The 20434-nt window shown below is 40.7% G+C and overlaps 1 protein-coding gene across 1 annotated transcript in view; it reads left to right on the top strand.

Moving 5' to 3' along the window:
• LOC308400100 (uncharacterized protein) overlaps positions 1-20434 on the top strand; it is a 67393-nt gene that overhangs the window by 20899 nt on the left and 26060 nt on the right. Inside the window, exons 6-10 of the mRNA XM_080887604.1 lie at positions 1157-1303; positions 7224-7403; positions 10858-10934; positions 12757-12862; positions 19234-19458. Of these exons, the coding sequence (XP_080743730.1) occupies positions 1157-1303; positions 7224-7403; positions 10858-10934; positions 12757-12862; positions 19234-19458 (735 nt within the window). The remainder of the gene's footprint in view (positions 1-1156; positions 1304-7223; positions 7404-10857; positions 10935-12756; positions 12863-19233; positions 19459-20434) is intronic.

Here is a 20434-nt window from a genome sequence, read left to right on the forward strand (position 1 = left end):
CCCTCCTTGAAGGGGTGAGCATCAATATAGCTGACTACATCCAGCCAAGAGAAGCTGTGTAGTCTGACTTTTGTTTTCCTTTCTCTTTGGTGTTCTCATTATTATTAAATTATATAGCAATCTGTTATTGATATTTAAAGGATTTTGTGATAGTTTATGTGGGAATCAGTCAGTACTAATGAAAAAAATTTAAGGTACATTTAATGTTCCAGTCACAAAGGCCTAGAGACCAGCCAGTGACCCATTGAAATGTATCTGCTTCAACTGCTTAGTAAGTGGTTGCTGGCTTTTGGTAGGTGAAGTTGAGCCCAACAATTGCTCTTGTCGCTGGCAGATTACTGCTTTGCCCATAGTTTGTCTCGAAAAATTACAAACCAGACTGTAAACGGACACTGCTCACCTACAAACGAAAAGTTTGCATTACACTGCAACTCACCTTTTACTTTGAGGGGACATGGTCTCAGTTTCACTACTACTTAAAGAGTTGTCGGCAGGCTACAGCTGGTCATATACCACTACTACCAATTTCACCTTGCGACTTCCAACAACCACTTGTTTTCTAATAATCAGAAGTTAGCTAGTATAAAACAGCTAACCTAGCCTTATCTAGTTTTTTTTTCCTAGCCTTATCTAGTGTGCCTGCTAATGCTCTAGAGTTCATTCAATTGCACATTACACCTTGTTTAATGTATACAATATAGCTATGATATAAGTGTAAAAAAAATGTTATACCCATACAAAAACAGTTGTATGGGTTATTATGTGCCACACTAGCAAGCTGAGCTAACTGTAGCTTTATATATAGCTAATGGACATAGCTTAAGTAATTTAAAGAAAAATCTTCTAGCAGCAGAACATAAATATGGATTTAACTCCTGCCTTGGAAAAATCAAAACATTTTACTTCAAAAAGTTGTTTCACAGAGTAAGAAAATGTAAATTGAAACATGTTAAAATAAAAATAATATGCAGTCATGTTATTTGGCGCTTACATTTTCTATTGTTTTTATGCACTGTACTGGGTCCTAATACTTTTCAAATGTAACAATCCACTGTGCCCACACATGTCATTAAAAATACATTTAATCCTTATCTTCAGCTTCATCATCATCTGTATTATCGCCATAATATTAAACACCCGCTCTGTGCTGTTGCAGGGCGCTCAGCAGCATCTCGTTGCTCTGAGATCAGCTGCAGTCAGTCTCGTGTGTTCGATGAACTGGAGGCCATTGCGCCACTGTCAACTTCCTGTTTGTCTTTGGACCAGCCATCTGACTCATCAGGCTGCCCTTCACCTGAAACAGGTAACACGTTCAGCACTTAAACAGCTTCAGCTAATGATACAGCTTAATAATTACAGTGTTTCCAGCTTTTTCCACAACTTTGGTCCAAGCACTTAGGTCTAGGGCTGCGTATCGATTTTGATTTCCATAATTGATTTGATTTGATTGACTGATTTGACTCAGACAATCAATTTATCAGTACATATCCATACTTTTATATCTATGTATAAAAACAAAACTGACACTTGGTTTTATACAAATATAAAACCCCCAAAAATACAAAATGACAATTATATTTGACTTCATCAGAGGTGTAAGCATCACAGCAGCTGCCTTTGTGTCAAAGTAACTGAGGATAAAACAAAGAAAAACATGAAGGAGATTTTTCTGGCTTGGTCTTTTATAGCAAATAACCCCCTTAAAAATATTCTGCAGTAGACCAAAAACGGAAGAAAACCATGAATCAGCAGATGAACATTACCTGATGCTGCTGAAGTGAAGCAGCCAAAGTTACAGAGGTTTATTAGACACAGCCAAGCGTTTTGTCGTTTGACATAATTTGTAAGTTAAAATTTCTTTGGTGCTGACCAGCAGAAATTTGGCTTTCTTATTGGAGGTCATTTAAAAAAAAATAACAGCAGTAGACAGCACTGTGCACAATGGTAGACTGGTGTGCAATAAGTAACCGAATAATGGAGAAAAGAGAGATTTTTGATGGTAAACTCTTGAAATACACTGAGAGAGAGCTGAGCAGGAAGTGTGATTTAATCGTGGTGGAAGCAGAACAGCAGAAGTAAGAGGGAGCTCATTACAATGTTTTTCAAACGTGAAGCGTAGTTTTGGTCTTCTTTTGCCGCTGCTAGTAAATTTTGGTTGGAGAGTGACGAAACCTGCAGCTTCCGAATCTGTGAGATTGTCGGCTTTCAGCACTCGATGGCATCCATACGTGCCATCGGGTGAATGGGGGGGAATCTTTTTCCATTTACCTGCTCTTTAATCGTTTGCTGTTTTAGCTGTTTTGCGGTTGTTGAAATAGTTTTGTGAGCTTTAACCTGAGATTTCTGGCAAAGTACATTTATATTTAAAAATCAATTCAGGATTTAATGAATCGATATCAGAATATTCAAACTAAAATTGATTTGAACTGGAAAAATCGATTTTTTTAAACCCACCCCTACTTAGGTCTTGGATTGTCCTGAAATTTTGTAGATACTTTTGTAATCCACAGATGATATAACCTACTGACATTCTCAGTCTTATTACCATGACATTGAAATTTCATGGTTTTAGTCAACTTTCTCGACAGCTTTTTGATGGCTTGCCATTAATTTTTTGTGCAGACATCATAAGGTTAATATAGAGGTCTGACAATAAAGGACCAATTACCAATCAAGTGGTTAATATGATGTCTTCAAAAAGTATGTTTTTTTCAGAGAATGGGGAAAGTAGGACCCAAAGGCAGGACTTTCTACGTTGAACATTTCTCCCAGTGTCCATGGTCCATGTTTCCATTCCCTTTGCGTCTGTATACAATGCATGCGGTTTTTCCTCTTGTTTCTGCAATACTCCTGGAAGTCACAGAGGCAGCGGTTAGTAACATCCACATCGGCGGCAAACTCAAACACTCAAACAATCTCACAGCTCAGCCACTCTGTTAAATAACTCCCTCGACGAGGCTGATCAGCAGCAGGTGCATGCGATTACGCTTTAGGTGCGGCAGGTCTCACGGTGGGAAAAACAGCCACACACACAGAAATATAAGGGGAAACGAGGGACATCACACAATACACGACCATTGCAGGTCACCCGGCGAGGACAGTGAACAGTTTTAAGAAGCAACAGGTCATCAGGTATAAATACAAAACTAACAAATGTACAAATATTGAAAGGTAATTCATTCTCATCTTTGAGGGTCTGTCTGATGTGTTTTTGATCGTTCAGCTTACTGATTCATTTAGTAATTAAACCATAATTTAAAACAAAAGTATCCCCTTATTATTGTGTGTGTTTTTGTTTTTGCTTTTTTCAATTTAATTTCAATTTAATTTATATAGATCAAATCGCAACAACAGTCATCTCAAGGTGCTTTATATTGTAAGGTAGACCCTACAATAATACATACACACGTTGCGTTTTTGCGGTTCACAGGTTATCAGCATTTGGAAATTTGGTCAGGCTTTAGTTTGGCTCCTCTTTCTCTCTCTGTGATTCCAATTCAAAGAAAGTTAAGTTTGTTTATTGTTGCTTCCATCTATGTGTGGCTCCCATTCATGTCTCAATTAGACATGCTCTCCTTTCTCTCTGACATCTGCCTTGTTACCAGCAGAGATGAGCTTATCTGACCACTCACTCTGTCAGGTCCTTGCATTGGCCCACACTGGCCAACAAAGGCGGAGTAAATGTGATTTGTGTTAGTGTGCATGCCTGTATTAGATAGCATGTGTGTGTCCTGGAGGTGGTTGAGTGAGATGCGGAGAGAAACATTAGCCAATGAAGACTTCCTCCACGTCCCTCATAGCCTGCTAATCCCTGACAAGGTGTTTAACCTGCTTGCTTGACCCGAACCTCTGTCTGACCTCCACGACCTTTGCCCCGAGGATGTGAAAGGATCAGCGCAGCCGCAACCACGGCAACCAGTTTGATAAAATCAACACAGGGCTCAGTCCAGAAGCTCTGGCAAATGCGAGCTAATGCTCCAGACTGATTGTTATCAGGCTGACGTGAAGCACAATTTAAATTTGTATAGGATATACAGGATTTTAAAAAAAATACAGATATTTAATCAGGCTAAACTGCATAAAGCAGACTCAAGAACAGCCTTTTATTTCAAAACAGACCAAAGGAACTCAGGCCTGGACCAAGAAAACCCCAAAAGAAAATAATGGTGAGCAAATTGCAGCTTCAGATGAGAGACTTTGCTGCATGTGTTTAATTTGTCCTCTTTAATGACTTTGTAGAACTTGAAATCTGACATGAACCTCTTTTAAAAACCTCTGTCATTACTCATGACCTTTGCTGATGTTGCACAACATCACTTCTGATCAGCGCTTTGAAGAAACCGTACAGCAGTTCATTCAGGAGCATGTCACTGTGACACTGAGTGGGTGGCAACCACAGTGTCCAACACCTTAGTCACAGGATTAGTCATTTGTTATCTGCCACTGTGTTTGCTGAGTGTTGCTCAGTCTTTGGGCAGCTTGTGGCTAACGATAGATTAATACCCGACCTAACTGAAAGTGCTTCCCGCCACATTATGTTACAGCCACAGTTATCCCAGGGATTTCCTCTCAACGACTTCTTAATTTATCAGCAGCAGAAGCAACAGTTCCAGTTTTCTCACCTGAGGGATTACTTTACCAGTTCCCAACTGAAAACACTTAACAGAGGAATGTGCTCTGTGTGGATGCAAGCGCAAAACTTTCTCTGATTCTCTTTTCTAGCACTGCTGGGATGCTGCTGGGAGTGCTAGTGTGTGTGTGTGTGTGTGTGTGTGTGTGTGTGTGTGTGTGTGTGTGTGTGTGTGTGTGTGTGTGTGTGTGTTCGTGTTTGTGTCCATGCAGCAGAGCGTAATGTGTGAAATCCCCTCAGATAGGAATGGTAGCTCCACACCGGGGATTTGCATGGGCAGTGAGCCACACTGTCACTGATCCGCTTTTAATTGGGTGTGACGGCGAGAACTTTGGAGTCTGAGGGGGGAATTGTGTGTGTGTGCGTAAGGTGGGGTAGATCTGGGGTGGTTTGCTTGAGGTGCTGTGCTGTATAATTTACAGTAATTTAATATTTCAGTTGAATCAAAAAAAATTTCAGCAGATTATTAATTTTTCCAACATCTTTATGGTTGGAATACAAATATTAGACTGTGTTCTACTCTTTCAAGACTATGATATGTTGTATACTAACAAAAGTCTCTGAATGCATATTATGTTTTACCTAATTTACTTTTACCAGCTCATTAAGATGATGTCATAAAATGGCTTCCTGCGTACCTCATTCCCAGAATATAAAACACCTTATTATACTAGACCTTCCAGTTTATATTCACATATTGGTTCTAAATCATTTCATAGAGTGCTTTATCTTACTAAAAAAAGCTATCCCAAAAACATTAAAATATCTGCATTCAGAAATTTCTCATTAGCACGACTGAGGTGAATATTTTCTCAGCAATTCTAATATTCACTGCAATGTTTTCATCCTGATTTCTTCAGCCAATTGACTGTCAGCTGTTGAAACTTGTATCTATTTAAGTAAGTAAAATATAGCATGTGTCAAGACAAGAAAGCAGTGACACAGTGCTTTACAGAGGTGTCAGTAAAATATAACAAACATACTTGAACCGATAAAACAACCCAGAACAGTTTAAGCTTTTTTTTAAGGATATTACAGAGTTGCAAAGTTTTATAACTAAGGAATGAAATTCAAAGTCCCTTTTAGTTTTCAGACGAGTAAGTAGGAGCACAAGAAGACCCAAATCTGCAGACCTAGGGACCCGACTTGGAGAATAAAGGTGGAGTAGGTCGACAATATAGGTGGGGGACACTCACCTTGTTGGGCCATAAAAGTAAGAACCCAGATTTTGACCTGACAGGAGGCCAGTACAGAACCTTTAAAAATTGGAAGATGTATGAGAAGATTTATGAATAAGAATAAGAAATATTGTGGTCATGTTTTTGTTTTTTTCTTGTTTTGTTTCTTGGGTGGACTCTCAGCTGTGGGTGGGTCTCTGGGCCTGTACCCAGACTGTTCATTGGATAATCCAGCCCAGGTTGATGTGTTCTAAAGCCCTGTTGTTCTGCCCTTGAAATGGTACTTGTTGCTATTGTCTACCTTTTAAAATATACCTATTAACACCTTAATTAATGGGTAGTGAATTTTGTAACTTTTTTTAAAAGATGAACTTTTGTACTAATTTATTAATTTGTCTTAGACATTTTATTACTAATTTATTCATTTGTACACTTAGACGTTGGCTGGTATTTTGATCTATTCTTTTTACTTACTGACCACTCAGCAGACCTGCACAGCTGATATACATGGCAATGCTTTTTATTTAAATGAAACAGTAAAACTTTGTTCATATATTTATATTTTACTAATTGACAGCACACATATACTGCACCCCTATGTGTGGGAGTGTAGTATGTAGTTTTACTTCATTGGGTGGTTATTAGTCCACCCTGCTGAATGGAAGTAATGGGCAGGAGTGTTTTCTTCAATGGTAGCAATAGGGGTTAAAGTTTGTTTTGACCTCTTTGTTTCCCTTACTGTTTGGTTAGATTCAAGCACCAATACAATACCAGAAAGTTTAGTATAGGTTAATTAAGTAAATAAATGAGTACTTTTATTATTTAAGAGTACCTAATGGCAACATTTATATGACTTAAAAAGAACTCATAAATGCTGTTGAATAGGTTGATAACAGGCTCAGATTGGGGTGTGGTGTGTGGTTTTGTCGGACCAACTGGATATTTTCTGATATTCTCTTTTTGTTATCAGGTTAACTTGAAGTGAGGCAACAGTGCTAACCACCGTGCTGCTCGCTTCTATGACAACCATATAAGGAAATTCACTCCTACTGACATTTGTTTCGATTTTGTTCCACAGGTGTTACTTTTATATAAGATGACCTCCATTATTGGAACTTTGGCCATGTTTAATACATGTATCCACCATTATTCATATTTATAATAGCATGTGTTATTATACTGTTATAGGATCTTTTCTATCCTATCTAAATTAACATTTTACATGTAGATGTATTAATTTTAAACGGCTCCAACATGTCTGGAGCTTTAAAGTTTATTTTTCTGATGAATATTTGAAATAATAACTGCCTGGACTAACTGGTCTGTTTGTCTAATCTTCACTGCAGAATATCAGAGGTCTCTGAAAGATTCAGATCTTGTTTTTCTGGTGTAACATCTGCTGCCTCCCCCAGCAGAGCTGTCCCCCGGCCTCGCAGCACTCACAATGGGCTGCGACTCTGGAAATCTGGGCTCCCTGTCCCGGGTTCAGCTGCTCCTCCTGGACCGACCGGCGCCTGAGACTCTTTTGAGTCCCTTTGAGCTGGAGGAGGAGGTGTCCCCGAGGTCCGATCTGACGATGCAGTATGATTCAGCAGGTAAAACATCAGCAATATTAAGCATGATAAAGCTAAAAAACCAAGCTGTGTGGAAATGCAAAGACCTTAAATGTTATGAATGGAGGGAAGACGGGTTTGTGGGTAGTTTGGGAGATTGCAACATAAACCATGGATTTAACACAACCCTGCACAAACATGCAGATACACCTGTAGCTTGTAGCTTGTTAATGATCAGGGGACACTGAGCCAAAAGAGGAAGTTCAGAGCCAAAGAACAAACTCTGACTAACACCCGTTATTTCAGTTAAGATGTTTCTGAACAGTCTGGATCGTTGGTGTGAGAGTGAGAAAGTGAATTCCTTCTGATTTTAATTGTGGTTTTGCATGTTTGTTGTAACTTAAAGACAAATCTGAGTTGACTGAGCGTAAACCTCCTGCTCTGACGGTTTGAGTGAGATTGTTTGATAAGCAAAAACCGTCACTGTAATAACAGGCAGCAGCTGGACAGGTGTGCCTGTGTGTGTGTGTGTCTGGAGAAAACACATAAGACCTTACATGGGGGGAAAATATGACCCTGAAGGTGTGTTTTCTCCATCTACGACTGGCCTTGAGAGTAAGCAATGCATTTATGGTGTAAATCCCCCCCCCCCCCCTTTTTTTTTTTCTTTCTTTAACAAGCTGTAATATCGACTCTCATCTGCTCCCAGGCATGCCGCTGCGAGCTCTTAACTGCTTTTCCCTCAAGGTGCAGTGAGGCAGAAAAAGGTTTATAGGGATATCAGGATGTGCCATATTAATAAAGATCAAACCGCTAGAGTAGATCATTAACTGGGAAAGTCCGACTAAGAAAGCCAAACACACTTCGAAACAACACTGACACATAACACAGGATAAGAAACTGAGAAGAGTGTGTGCAGAAAACCCCTGCTGATTATAGACTGATAAGGCACCAGAGAGGGAGATAAACACTGTGGATGTTTAAGAGGTCAATTCAACCCATTCATGAAGAAACATCTCTCATTTTAACTCGACTCTGAGATTTTTGCATCTGTTCAAAAGCACTAAAGATCAAGAGAGCTCGCTCTTCGTCGCTTCATCATCTATCACGTATCTACTGGAAGATTTTTTCACATAACCTCATGTTTGAGTTAATTCTGTTCATGTCTTTTAGACACGAACACTGTTGTGGATTAACAAAAGTGACATATTCTGATATTTTATTGTTAAGCTGATAATCTCTGATGGTGACTTAGACCTCAGATGGTTCACTTTTTATAATAAATGAAGCGTGTCTTTGTCCCTCACAGCCTCTGCCTGAGTCTGATTCTCCAGAACGTCTCTTGCTGTTTTTCCTTCCCACTGACACCAAGTGATTTCTCATAACAGGTTGTCTGATTGTTGTGGTTTTCTCTTTATGATTAGAGGATCTTTTTCTTACAATATAAAGCACCTCGAGGCAAGTGTTGTTGTGATTTGGTACCATATAAATAAAACTGAAATGAATAAATATAATGGCAAGCATTAAACTGATGTGCTTCCAACTTTTGTCCCTAGTTGGGCTTTTTTACCCCTCAGCTTCAAAGGCTTCAAAGGCAGCCCGCTGAGCAACCAGGCAGGCAGCATGGACACGCAACTTGGTGAATGAGGGGATGTAGGATTTTCAAATTGATACCACAGGTCTATCTACTAGGTCGTGACAGACAGTTTTTTTCTTTGTTCAAACACAGACCTGTTTAAACAGACCTTGGCTTAATAGTATTAATGAATTAATAAGCTGTGTACTTTATTGTGAAGAAGAGACTGGGAATCGTGTTTTATCTGTACAAAAAACAGATTGTCTGCTTCCCTAACATCCTCCTCTGTCACACCAACCCTCTACACCTTCTCCTTCACTATAGTACAAGCTTCTCTGTGGTCTTCCTCTTTTCTTCCTCCCTGGCAGCTCCATCTTGAACATCCTTTATCCATAATATCCCAAATCCCTGCTCTGTCCAAACCATCTCAGCCTTGCCTCTTTAACCTTGTTTCTAAACTTCTAAACTAGACCTGAGCTGACCCTCTGATGTATTCACTTTTAATCCTGTCCATTCTGGTCCCTCCCAGTGAAAATCTCAGCATCTTCAGCTCGACCTGCTGTCTTTTTATCCCTCAGCCGTAAAACGCTGAAAGGGTATTATCATCCAAAGTGCTTGGCAAGCGGGGAGTGCACCCAAGTTTGTGAATGCGACAACTTGAGAACAAGCTGACATAGGGATTTGAAATTCGTACCGTAGGTGTATTTTCTAAAAATACACTCTCAGACAAAATACACTCTCAGACAAAATACACTCTCAGACAAGTTCAAATCTCAGCGACCCCAACCTCAAGGTCAGGAGCTCAAGGATAGGATGTCACATGACTTCCAAGCGTTTACTGGGTGAACCACTTGACAGCGTCACAATTTATGATGATCTGTCTTCTTCTTTTGTTGCCAAAATATTCTTCTAAAAACATTCAAGACATTTAGTTTAATTCAGTTATCTGTACAATGGCAAATAACAACAACAGTCGCCTGAATCTGGCATTAGATAAAGACTTAGCAGAGTGAAAATCCCAACAATCAGGCAACCTCCTGTGAGCAAGAACCTGCGATGGTGGGAAGGAAGAACTCTGAGTTTCTAACCTGCTAAATTAAATGAATGTTGTCTTCAGTTTGGTAATAAACAGTTAGTTTTGCAGGTTTTCTCAAGCATCCTGAGGTGCCCAGTTGCAGACCCCCTGATTTGCAAAAAGTAAATAAAAGACAGTGAGTGGGAAGCTTGAAAACGATGGATCTTGTGGAGACTTGCATCATCATTATCTGTATGATGGCAGTGTTTTTGCTCTTCATTTGGGGGTCAGTCAGAGTTAGTCAGTCAATTTGGTCTTCATGTAATTATACCTTTGACCTCGTACTTTTTAAACTGTAACGGTTTGTGGCTTATTTATTTAATCAGAAACAAAATTTCTCTGGGTGAATTTCCGCTGGAATTCCTTTAAATTGTCTTATCAGTGGAAATCTCCAAACTGGGCTGAATAAAACCATATTTATCTGGCTCATGCCCAGCATAAAAAGAAATATAATCACCACGGTGTTGTTAGCATTCATGCATCCATGCCTCCGATGTTTACAAAAAGACAAAATCTGTCTGAGTTTTCTGAAAGCCTGTCTTTCCTCTCTCTGTGTCTGCAGAACAATGTTTACACCTGGCACGCTTCTGCAGACAGGTGCTCCTCTGGGGTTTTGTTGCTCCATTTTATGCCATTATTTGCTCAGAGATTAGGAGCCATAATTGGAACTACTACACAACATTACTCATATCTGAGCACACACACTCAAGTACAAAAAGACAAGCGCATAGAAGTGTGTGCCAGAGGCCAGCACTTATGTACACAGATGCATGAACACAACTGCTAACACACAATCGCTTCCTCTCCCTCCTGCCTGACGCTGTGTTCTTTGCTGGTTTCGTCAGGTGTTTCGAGGCCGCTCACAGCTGGCAGCGTCTCTGAAAGGTTCAACTCTGCAGGGAAAGTCCAAGAAAACAAATCGGTGAGTGCCGCTGCCCCTTGTGAAACCAGTTTTGGTTCTCTCACACACATACCCAAACACACACACACACACTCACCCCTCCTTCATTCATCTATCAGATTTCCTTCAAAAGCAGGACTGTGCTTTGTTGTCAACAAACACTAGACCTTGAGGAATCAGCTACTATCGCACAACAGCCCCAAGCAGTGCACACATCCCACACAAAGACACCCTTTTACAAACTTGAACCAGCATGCATTTATAACTGTCATGCCAGTAAGACAAGCCAAATTGTTGATGATAATTGAGACACAATATAACAGAGGGCACGCGGCGTGCAGCAGGTGTGTGGTTAATCAGTCACGCGCTGCAGGAGAAGGGGGAGGCCCGACTGTATGGTAGGCTTTTACACCACCTCATTGGTGTGTCGTTGTGGTGGTGGTGGTGGGGGGGGGGGGGGGGGTTAGAGCTCGACACGATAGGATTCTTTTGGAGGATGCACCACCACCAGGATCAGACAGGGTTTGATGGGGTGAGGGGTCGGGAGGGTAAACAGGGCTTTTGCACGCTGGGCTGCAGTGGAATGGATGCAGGTGCTCCACGTGATCTACGATTAATCTCCTCTTTATGACAGATGAGAGGGAGCCCCTGAAAAGCATGAATGAGAGCCATAAGCCCCCCACAATTATGCCTGACCACGATGGGGGTCTAGCCGGAGTGCTCAGAGCAGGATTCATACAAACATTTGCATAATTCACCTCACTGAAACCAAGTATCCACCCACAGGATTATTTACAATGATGAGAAACTCATAAACCATTAGTAGGTTTTTCAAGATAGAAGCTGCAAGTTCTTCCTCACGTGCTTCTTCAGAGGCAAACCCGACGTTATTAAAAGTTTTGAACCAACTTCCCTACTTGCTCATTTTGATTACTCTGCTGTGTCTTTGAAGAAAAAAAGGAAGTGCATGTACTAGGTGTTGGTTTTCAGTATTGGTGGTGGGGGCAGGGGGGGTCCTTTTCTGCATCAATGTATGATAAAAAAAAAAATTATAAAGATGGAAACACAAAAATTAGGCAGCGAGTGGCAGCTTACACAGGAACGAGCCATCTGCGTCCCCAACAAAAATCTACACTTAATAATGAAACAGAATTTTAATCTCAGTTTTTGTAATGATACACACAGATCAGCCACAATATTAAAACCACCGACAGTTAAAGTGAATAACACCAATCTTCAATGCCCAACAAAAAACTGTTAAAGCAGTCTTTGCAAAGACACTCCCCTGTGGCAGCAGCTTCCCACAATAAATGGTAAATACTTTCTCCTCAATTTGAGCACTAAAAGTGCTTTCTTACTACAAGGAAGGATCAAACAAACATCTTTCCCATTATTAGAAGCACTGCTACACTACCTGAGCCCAACCATGCTGGAAAAATCACCATGGAACTAATAGAGAAACAAGCAAAGCCTCAGGATGTCCATATAGCTGAGATCTCCCAGAGTCAGTTAGGGAATTTGAAAAAGGGGAACATTATGTGCATCTGAACAGGGTTAATTTCCACCCCATCTATAGCTAGGTACATTATTTAATCATTTACATATAAAGTTGCTGTTTACACCTCAATTTGTTAGACATGGCAACAAATAGAACAAGAAGAAAGATCCATGTGCATGTGGAAATTTCCAGATATGGTGGCTATCGCAGACTTGTACTCAAAGAACCGCACATTACATTACACAGGTCAATCTAATTCCACCGAAACCTTAACCTAAAATAGCTCCTTCCTGTTTCTGCTGAAAAGCAGCCTAACTGATTTTTTTCCTTTCTGTTTCCATGCAGGATCAGTCCGAAGGAGGTTCAGGGTCGCCATCGTCATGGATCATAGACCCAAGTCCGTCATTCGACATGTTCAGATCCTCCCATTCTCCCTCCCAGTCCAGCCACAGTATGTTATCCATTAGATTTACTCAGAACACATATTTTTTTTCAGGCTCTGTCTGCGCTGTCATTACATACCACCTCTGTTTCAAAACTAAGAGCCTACTACAACAATACTTAATCAATACGAGAGCCCATCTTCACCATTAGCGCTTGATCCAGTAAAAGCCCACTCAGTCCCTGTCGGCTCTGCTTTATTAGAGGCCATTGTCTCCTCACTGTCAGCGCTGTGTTTGGCGTTCCCTTGCCTCCGGTACACTTAAGCCTGTTAATCCTCGCTAGGGCCAGCTGGCCTGCAGTATCACCTTCACCTGTAGGGCCAGCTTGTGCACATTCATGAGTGATGGTTTAGGAGCAGTGCTTTACTGTATGGACCACAAACACTAGAGAGCTGGCAGCAAAAGGCCAGAAAACAGGCAGGAGTGTTGTCAGCGCAGTGGAAATGGAGAGCCACCCTTGAAGTAATAGCTCGCTCTTTTTCCTCCCACCTTCATTTGACCACATCAGTCAGACTGTGATCATTTTCTTTCTTTTTCGCTGGTGTCTTACTTATCCATTATCCGTCATTGTGCTATAACACTAATGGTCCATGGCCTGCTGTATTGCTAGAGGAAGTTACAAATGCATCCATCACAGCTGAGATTGATGCATCCGAAGGCTGAGCTGCAGGGCGCAGTGTTGTCTACCAAATCCAACATGTCTGATGCCACTGTCGGTTGATTGACATAATTAACATAATTACTTTTTTTTTTTTTAAGTGTTCGGTTATGTTAATTGGATAAATAGTTTTCTAATATAATGCACTGCTTTTCCTTTTACGATCATGTCAGCATTACAGAGGCATTAAAATAAAAAGTATTTCTAAATCTTGATATGAGGTATGAGTCATGAAAAACGATGAAACACTTGTTTAGTTACAGAAAGTCTCCATGTGAAGGATTTGGCATATGTCACTTTTCAAAGCACATGTTGGCAAAGTGCTTCAGGGTTTAATAAATATACAGTACACAATCAGACTTTCAAGCACATTACATTCTTATATAAATTCATCAGCGTGTGTGATATGGACTGGGTGTGGGGGTGTCCCAAAAATGTCATACCTCAATAGGTCACATGATAGGGTGGGACAAACCTCTTGTGGTATTGACCCCATGCCTATTTGCACACCTTGACTCATGTGATGACACACTTGATTAATAGTGCGTCACCTACCCTCCTGCAGAACAACCCCCTACTGGGATTATGATTAAAAAGCTGTGACTCTCCACCTTTTGATTTTAGAGCTGAAGAGAGGATGAGAGGGTAAAAACAAAGCAAAACAATATGAATTCCTAATAAAGTTAATAATATATAAATAAATAAAACGGCCAAAATATTGAAACGTGGATAACATCTTGTGTCACCAAAAGTTCTCTTTTTGTATCAAAGACAATAATTAAAATGCCCTTGAACATCCAGGCAGCCAAGGATGCAACCTGGATGTCCAAGCTCAAGTTCTGCTGTTTTGCATCATAGTGTAATTGTGTATTTGAAGAGATCCGTGTTTGCTTCAGTTTAGTCACTCAAGATTTTCTGATCAGGTGTCAGAACCTTTGGGACACCTTTGTACATTCAGATCCAGTCTCTTTATGGATGAAGACCTTTTCTGCAAACATGAACATACAAACTCAAAACTCTTGTTATGAAGACAAATTTTAGTTTCAACGAGGTACGGAAGTGATTGAAACTTAGAGAGGGTCTCCTAAAAAAGAGTTTGTGAGGACAACCAGAACCTCTTCTCTGTGTTTCACAGGTCTTTCCTAAAGGTTGACTTTACTGTGTAACATGTTTATTTACCTCCTCTGTTTCTGACTGTAAGAAGTGACCACACAAGTAAAGAGCATTTTATGACTCTTTAAAGGCATTTTTACAAAGACTGATTGATTTATTAGCTTGTAGAAGGTATACAATGTATATCCATTGTCTAGTTACACAATAAGTTAAATTCCATTAAGCTGTAAAATGCTCCTTTTTTGGTTCCTGACAGATTTTAGAATAAGTCTTTGCTTGTTTAACTACCCTGTAAAACTTGGGCAAACATGAAAAAGATGTTATGTAGAGGATCCTGGTGATGGCTTATGTGCTTTGACCTTTTAGAGGCCAAAGACACGGTCACCCTCAGAGGGAAGGGGTCATTAGCAGGCCGTGGAGAGGTCGCTCTGGAGGTTACGGCGCCTCTAAAAGATGCCCAGTGTGTGGCATGTCTTTGTGTGGATAGGTGAGATTTGGCTACCCTGGACGTGCGAGCAGTTCAACCTTTCATTTAAGCCCCTAATGGAGGGAATGACCCCAATTTGACTCCATGAGAATATGGGTATCCCTTTTGTAGGTTTAGTGTGATGAACAACTTCTCAGAATGGATTTGAAGATTATGTCAGATTTCCATCCTGAATGAAGTTCCCTACATTTGTAGAAGTCATAGATCCAAACCCTACAATTATAGTATGTCCATCACTTTTATTAATAACAAAGGTTTTATGGATTGTATCATCCATAAAACCATACAACCAAACCATAAAGCCATCCATTGTTATTCATTGGACCCATGGAACTGCAATCGTTAAATTGTTGCTGGTGTTTCGAAGCAGCACATCTATATGCAGGCTAACATTGACTATAGCAGTGAAAAGACATATGTCCTGCCCTATTATTTTTATTTATTAATCATGTTTATTATTATTATGATTGTTGTATATATGGTACGTTATTGTACCATGACTGAGGGCCCAGCCAAAATACTGCAAACCATAGTTTAAGAATAATAAGATCATCACTATATGAATAAAACTGAATCAAACAGAACTTTATAATAATAAAGATAATAATGATATTACTATTAACATGTGACGGGGCTTAATGCACAAATTGCTCGTTACCCAAACATTACAGCTAGCTGACTAATTTTAGCTACTTCATTCCTAATAGTGTTAATGCTAATGAAATTCAATTTAAAGCACATAATTCATTTCAAGTTCAAGTGTTATTGTCATATACACAGTAAAAAAAACATAGTTCCCTGTACAATTAAATAATTCCACTGCAGTTCACAACAGAAAAGAATCCAATGATCATTTAAAACAACAGAAACAATTATAAGAGCAGCATATGAGAAATACAGTAGAAATAAATGCATAATATAATATAACATAATAAAATCAAAAATCAAAAAATATGAGCTGAAATAAGCTATTTACATAATTATACAATTTACATTCTTTATAAGTTATTTTGTTCTTATATAGAGATTTAGGTGGTGATTATCAAAAGTGAGGCATTGAGGCAATAACCTCAATACCAATGTTGTTACCAATAAATTGGTAAAAAGAAAAAAAAAAGAGTTAAATACATAAAAAAAATCTTCTGCACCTTCTACTTTGTTCTGGCCAAGCTCCATGAGTACTGATATCATGAATTTCCTGTAATAGAATTGAATAAAATAACCAATTTGTAATCTCTAGAAAGCTCCACCCCAGATCCCCACATCAATGAGTCACCCATCCCTTTGGATCGATTGAAAATGGTTGAATGATTTAGAGATTAAGCCAGACCCAGAAATCAGCTGCTACAAGATGCCCTGGCTCCCCAGTGAGGCCTGCGATAAGACCTTTGTCCATCTTTGCTCATTTGGAATTCATAGGTAGAATAATCCCTTCCCTCGTAATTGTTTCATGGCTGTTTCTCTGCTGCTCGGTCACTCTGTGTTCACCCTCAGAGTTTAGCATTCAGCTGCAACTAAAGATGTAAGTGTCCAAATGAATGTGGCGATGTACAGGGCCACAAAGAGCACTAATCTGAACTGACCTCAGTGGATTGTTTCAGGGAAGTTGAGGAAACTACGGGACAGATTAGGCTGCAGAAAGACAGAGGTGATGCAGCCAGAGATTAGTCATGTACTAAGCAAGGATCGTTTCACCCCCTGTGGACCACACACTAACAGTGTAGCCATGTCACTATTGTCTCTGAGCCACCATCACTGTGGACTCATTGGCTATTGTCTCTGAAATCCTCCGGCGTTTCCCAAAAACCTGGACTCAAGCCCATTGATTGGCACTTGTCAGGGCAGATAGAGAGGGTGACGTGTTGGGAAAGGCATCGATAAAGGAGGCCTGAAAGGAAAATCCCCTCCCCATGAATAATAATTTGAGAAGGATTTTCTTTTTTATTCCACCCTGCTCCTATTCTGCCATTCATTCAAGACATAGAGGAGTGAAGGCTCCGGGTGGCGTCAGTGAATGGCCTCGACACGTTGATTGTCTCGTTGATGCTCATCCCTTTCTCAAACATGCAAAGAAAGAGATACAAGTCCAACCTTATTGCCTTTGGCTGGTGCGCTGCATGGCAAAGGGCAGGCGGTGTGTGTTGTGGGCGGTGTGTGGCCTTTTTTCGAGATCAGCGAGGGGATTTGACTTGGCCACTCGCAGCCAAATCCAGCTATCTGCTGTGCTCAGATGCTGCGGTTGGTATGGTAACCTGCTCTGTGTGTTTTAGATGGGCTGTTGTTTTCAGCCTGAACTAACCAGCAATCACGGCTGTGCATTCATGGATTAGGCCACTGCAGGTTAGGATAGGAGGGCTTCAAAACGAATAAACTGAATACTGAATCCTTTCACCCTGATATAAAGATTGTGCAGGTTTGGAATCAGTCAGAAGAAAATATATATATAAACACCTCATAAATCACGGTATGAAGGGGATACATGAAGATGAAGGTGATTTTAATGTCGTCTTTATATTTTAGAACAATCAGTTTTAAAGTCTTGACAAATGGACACCCCCGTTCATATGCATCACAGTAGTTTGGTCCACCACCTACTGTTCACTAACTGAAGTCTGCGACTTTTTCTACAGTCATCAGAATTAAACACTTAGCAGCCACCATATTGTTTCGGGACAGCTGCAACTCCATATTTATGCAGACTGGAGGTCTCTCTGGGAATGATTTGGGGCTCAAACACAGGCCTTCTCCCAGGCAGCATATGTTACATAGTTTTCCTGCCTATGCAGCTGAGCTGTTTTGATGCCCAGAGTCTATTTGCTAAGGGGAATGTAATTTTCTTTGTAATTAGCCATTTCATGGCTAGTAAAATTAAAGATAAAGTTTTATTTAATGCTTTGACTCCCTTAAGTAAGGCGCCATCCACACTGAAAGTGATTTGCAGTGGCATGGTGACCAGAGACAGGAAAGACTGGGAAACTGGGAATATGGGCCCTGGACTTTAAAGGAGAGCGATGGAAGATGTTTGGAGTTGACCATAAACACTAAATAAGAAATGAATTATTGATTTTAGGCAGAGGAAAACAGATGAGTCTGGTTAATCATGTCTGTTTTGATGTTTCTTTTGTTCTTATGAGGGCTGTATAAAGTTTTGAGTCAAATTTGTCATTTCTTAATTAATGAATCAAGATGATTGATAAAATGAATTTTAACCAAAGCTTTTGTTTTCCTTTTGAAATCGTGTTGCTTCTCATCTCATTTGTCATCGTGTCACTGTTGAAGTTTTTTGTTGCATATGAAACAGAATGATAAATTTTTTGCTCTGAAGATGAATACATTTCTCCGTCTTTCACCCGTTTTGATGACATTGGGGCTTCAGAAGGACGTGGAGGCGTGTGATTGTGTGCACTGTGGTGGAAGACAGCCTGTCAAATGAGACATGGCTACATCAATCTGAGCTGCTGACCTCTGCACGCAGGATAAATGAACGCTCGCCACCACCACGTTCGTGAGGCTTATTGAATCCAATGTCCATCATCTACTCGACCGGTCGAGCTTTCTCCTCTTAATGAATGGACCCGTCTCCTGATGTATCACATTTTGAATTTTCGCTCATGTGCTAACACAAGAAACACTCGTGTTTGCAAAAGTAGCACGAAGAAAAGAGTCTGAAACTCTAATGGAAACTGTCGCAAAAGACAATTTGAGGCTCCTTTAAGCTCAAGTCTGCATTGATGGCGCTCTTTGTCTCTACGCTTCTACACCAAGAAGTGTATTCTGTGGACTTTGTATTTGGAGATAATGGGACTCGTAATTGGCTGGTCAGTGACAAAATAGATGGCTGTTTAAGTCTGGCTCTTTAGTGCGGCACTGAAAAGACTGAAGGAGATGTGACTGCAGCATTCGAAAAAACAATTTGATGAGAATTAGTGTTAGCTATTAACAGCCTGGAAATGGGTTTTAGTGCTTTCTTCTAAGTGGCTCCTTCCTCGAGAATCATGAATACAAATGTGTTTCTTTTGCAGCACTGTGATGTTTAAAGGGTTAAAATGTAGAGAGTAAGCATGGTAGAGCCAGGTCTTTCTTTTTAAATGTATATTTCATGTTGTATGCCTTCACTCCAGGTTCCCACACAGGCGAAGGGGGCCCAGATGAGGAGGAATCCAATTATCCAGGATGGAGGGACCAAGCTGAGTCCCCGGCTGGAGGGAGAAGGCCTGGGAGTCTCGAGGATAAGGAAAGCAAGATGGAGGAGAGGAAAGCAAAGGTGCTGAACGTGCTTTCCAAACTGCAGGACGAAACGCCTCGACAAAGCAAAAGCAGCAAAGGCCACTCAAACTTCGAAGATTGTGAGTTTATAAAAAAAATCTCAGAATGGTTAAAGTATCTTTAGGTTGTGTCCTGGCAGAGATTTTTCCATGTGAGTCTTATAAATCTCTGTGGCGATGGCATCTTAATGAAAAAACACCCTCAGGGAACAGCTTCTTTCCCCACCACGACCTCTGTAATATTTCAAAACATCGGCAATCTCTACGGTGTCACGCTCTGTCTTTGACCAAAATGGGGGCGGTGTTTATGATATCATCAAATGTAAATAAAACCTTGAAGAAGACCGTTTTTCTCACCATAAGCACTTGAAATAATCGTTTGGAAAATTAGGTCCCCTCCCTTAACTTTAAGGGAGGAGGGGACCTACTCCCTTAACAGTACTTAAAGTATTGTTTGTAAAAACATGTCACAAAAGGCCAGAGACCGGTAACTGGAACTGAACCCAAGCGCAGTACCCAGAGCAGAGGCAGAGAAAAGGTTTTAACAGAGTTTTATTGATCAACACAAGGATAATATGTAGTAGTGACAAACGGTACAGGATTTGGGTGGCGTGGCAATGTGGCTGGGGCAAAACAAAGGGGCAGGACTGAGAAGGAAACTGGAGCGGGAACAGTCACATTTGCAGGTGAGAGATGGATGTGTTGAAGGAGAGGCGGCGTAGGTCCGGGTGAGTTTGATGATGTGGATGTGGCTGAGCTGAGATCCTTGTGGTTCCAAGACTGAGGGACTGCAGGAGGGCAGGCAGGTGAGGCAAGGAGTGAATCCCAGGAAACGGAGAGGAAAATCCAAAGTCCAAAAGGCTGTGCGGTTTAAAGCCGTGGAGTGTCTGGGAGCAGCAGGGTAGTCGATGAACTGGTGGAGAAGAGATGTCAGCACAGCGCTTAAATCTCCCAGCCTAATTAGCTCAGTCAGCTCCAGGTGGTAGAGGGTGTGGTGGCCCTGCCCATGGGCGGAGACCAGGGAAGTTCAAGAACCTAGTGGAAGTTTCCAGCCACT

The sequence above is a fragment of the Rhamphochromis sp. 'chilingali' genome (genome assembly GCF_963969265.1).
Source record: "Rhamphochromis sp. 'chilingali' genome assembly, chromosome: 7".
Classification (NCBI taxonomy): domain Eukaryota; kingdom Metazoa; phylum Chordata; class Actinopteri; order Cichliformes; family Cichlidae; genus Rhamphochromis; species Rhamphochromis sp. 'chilingali'.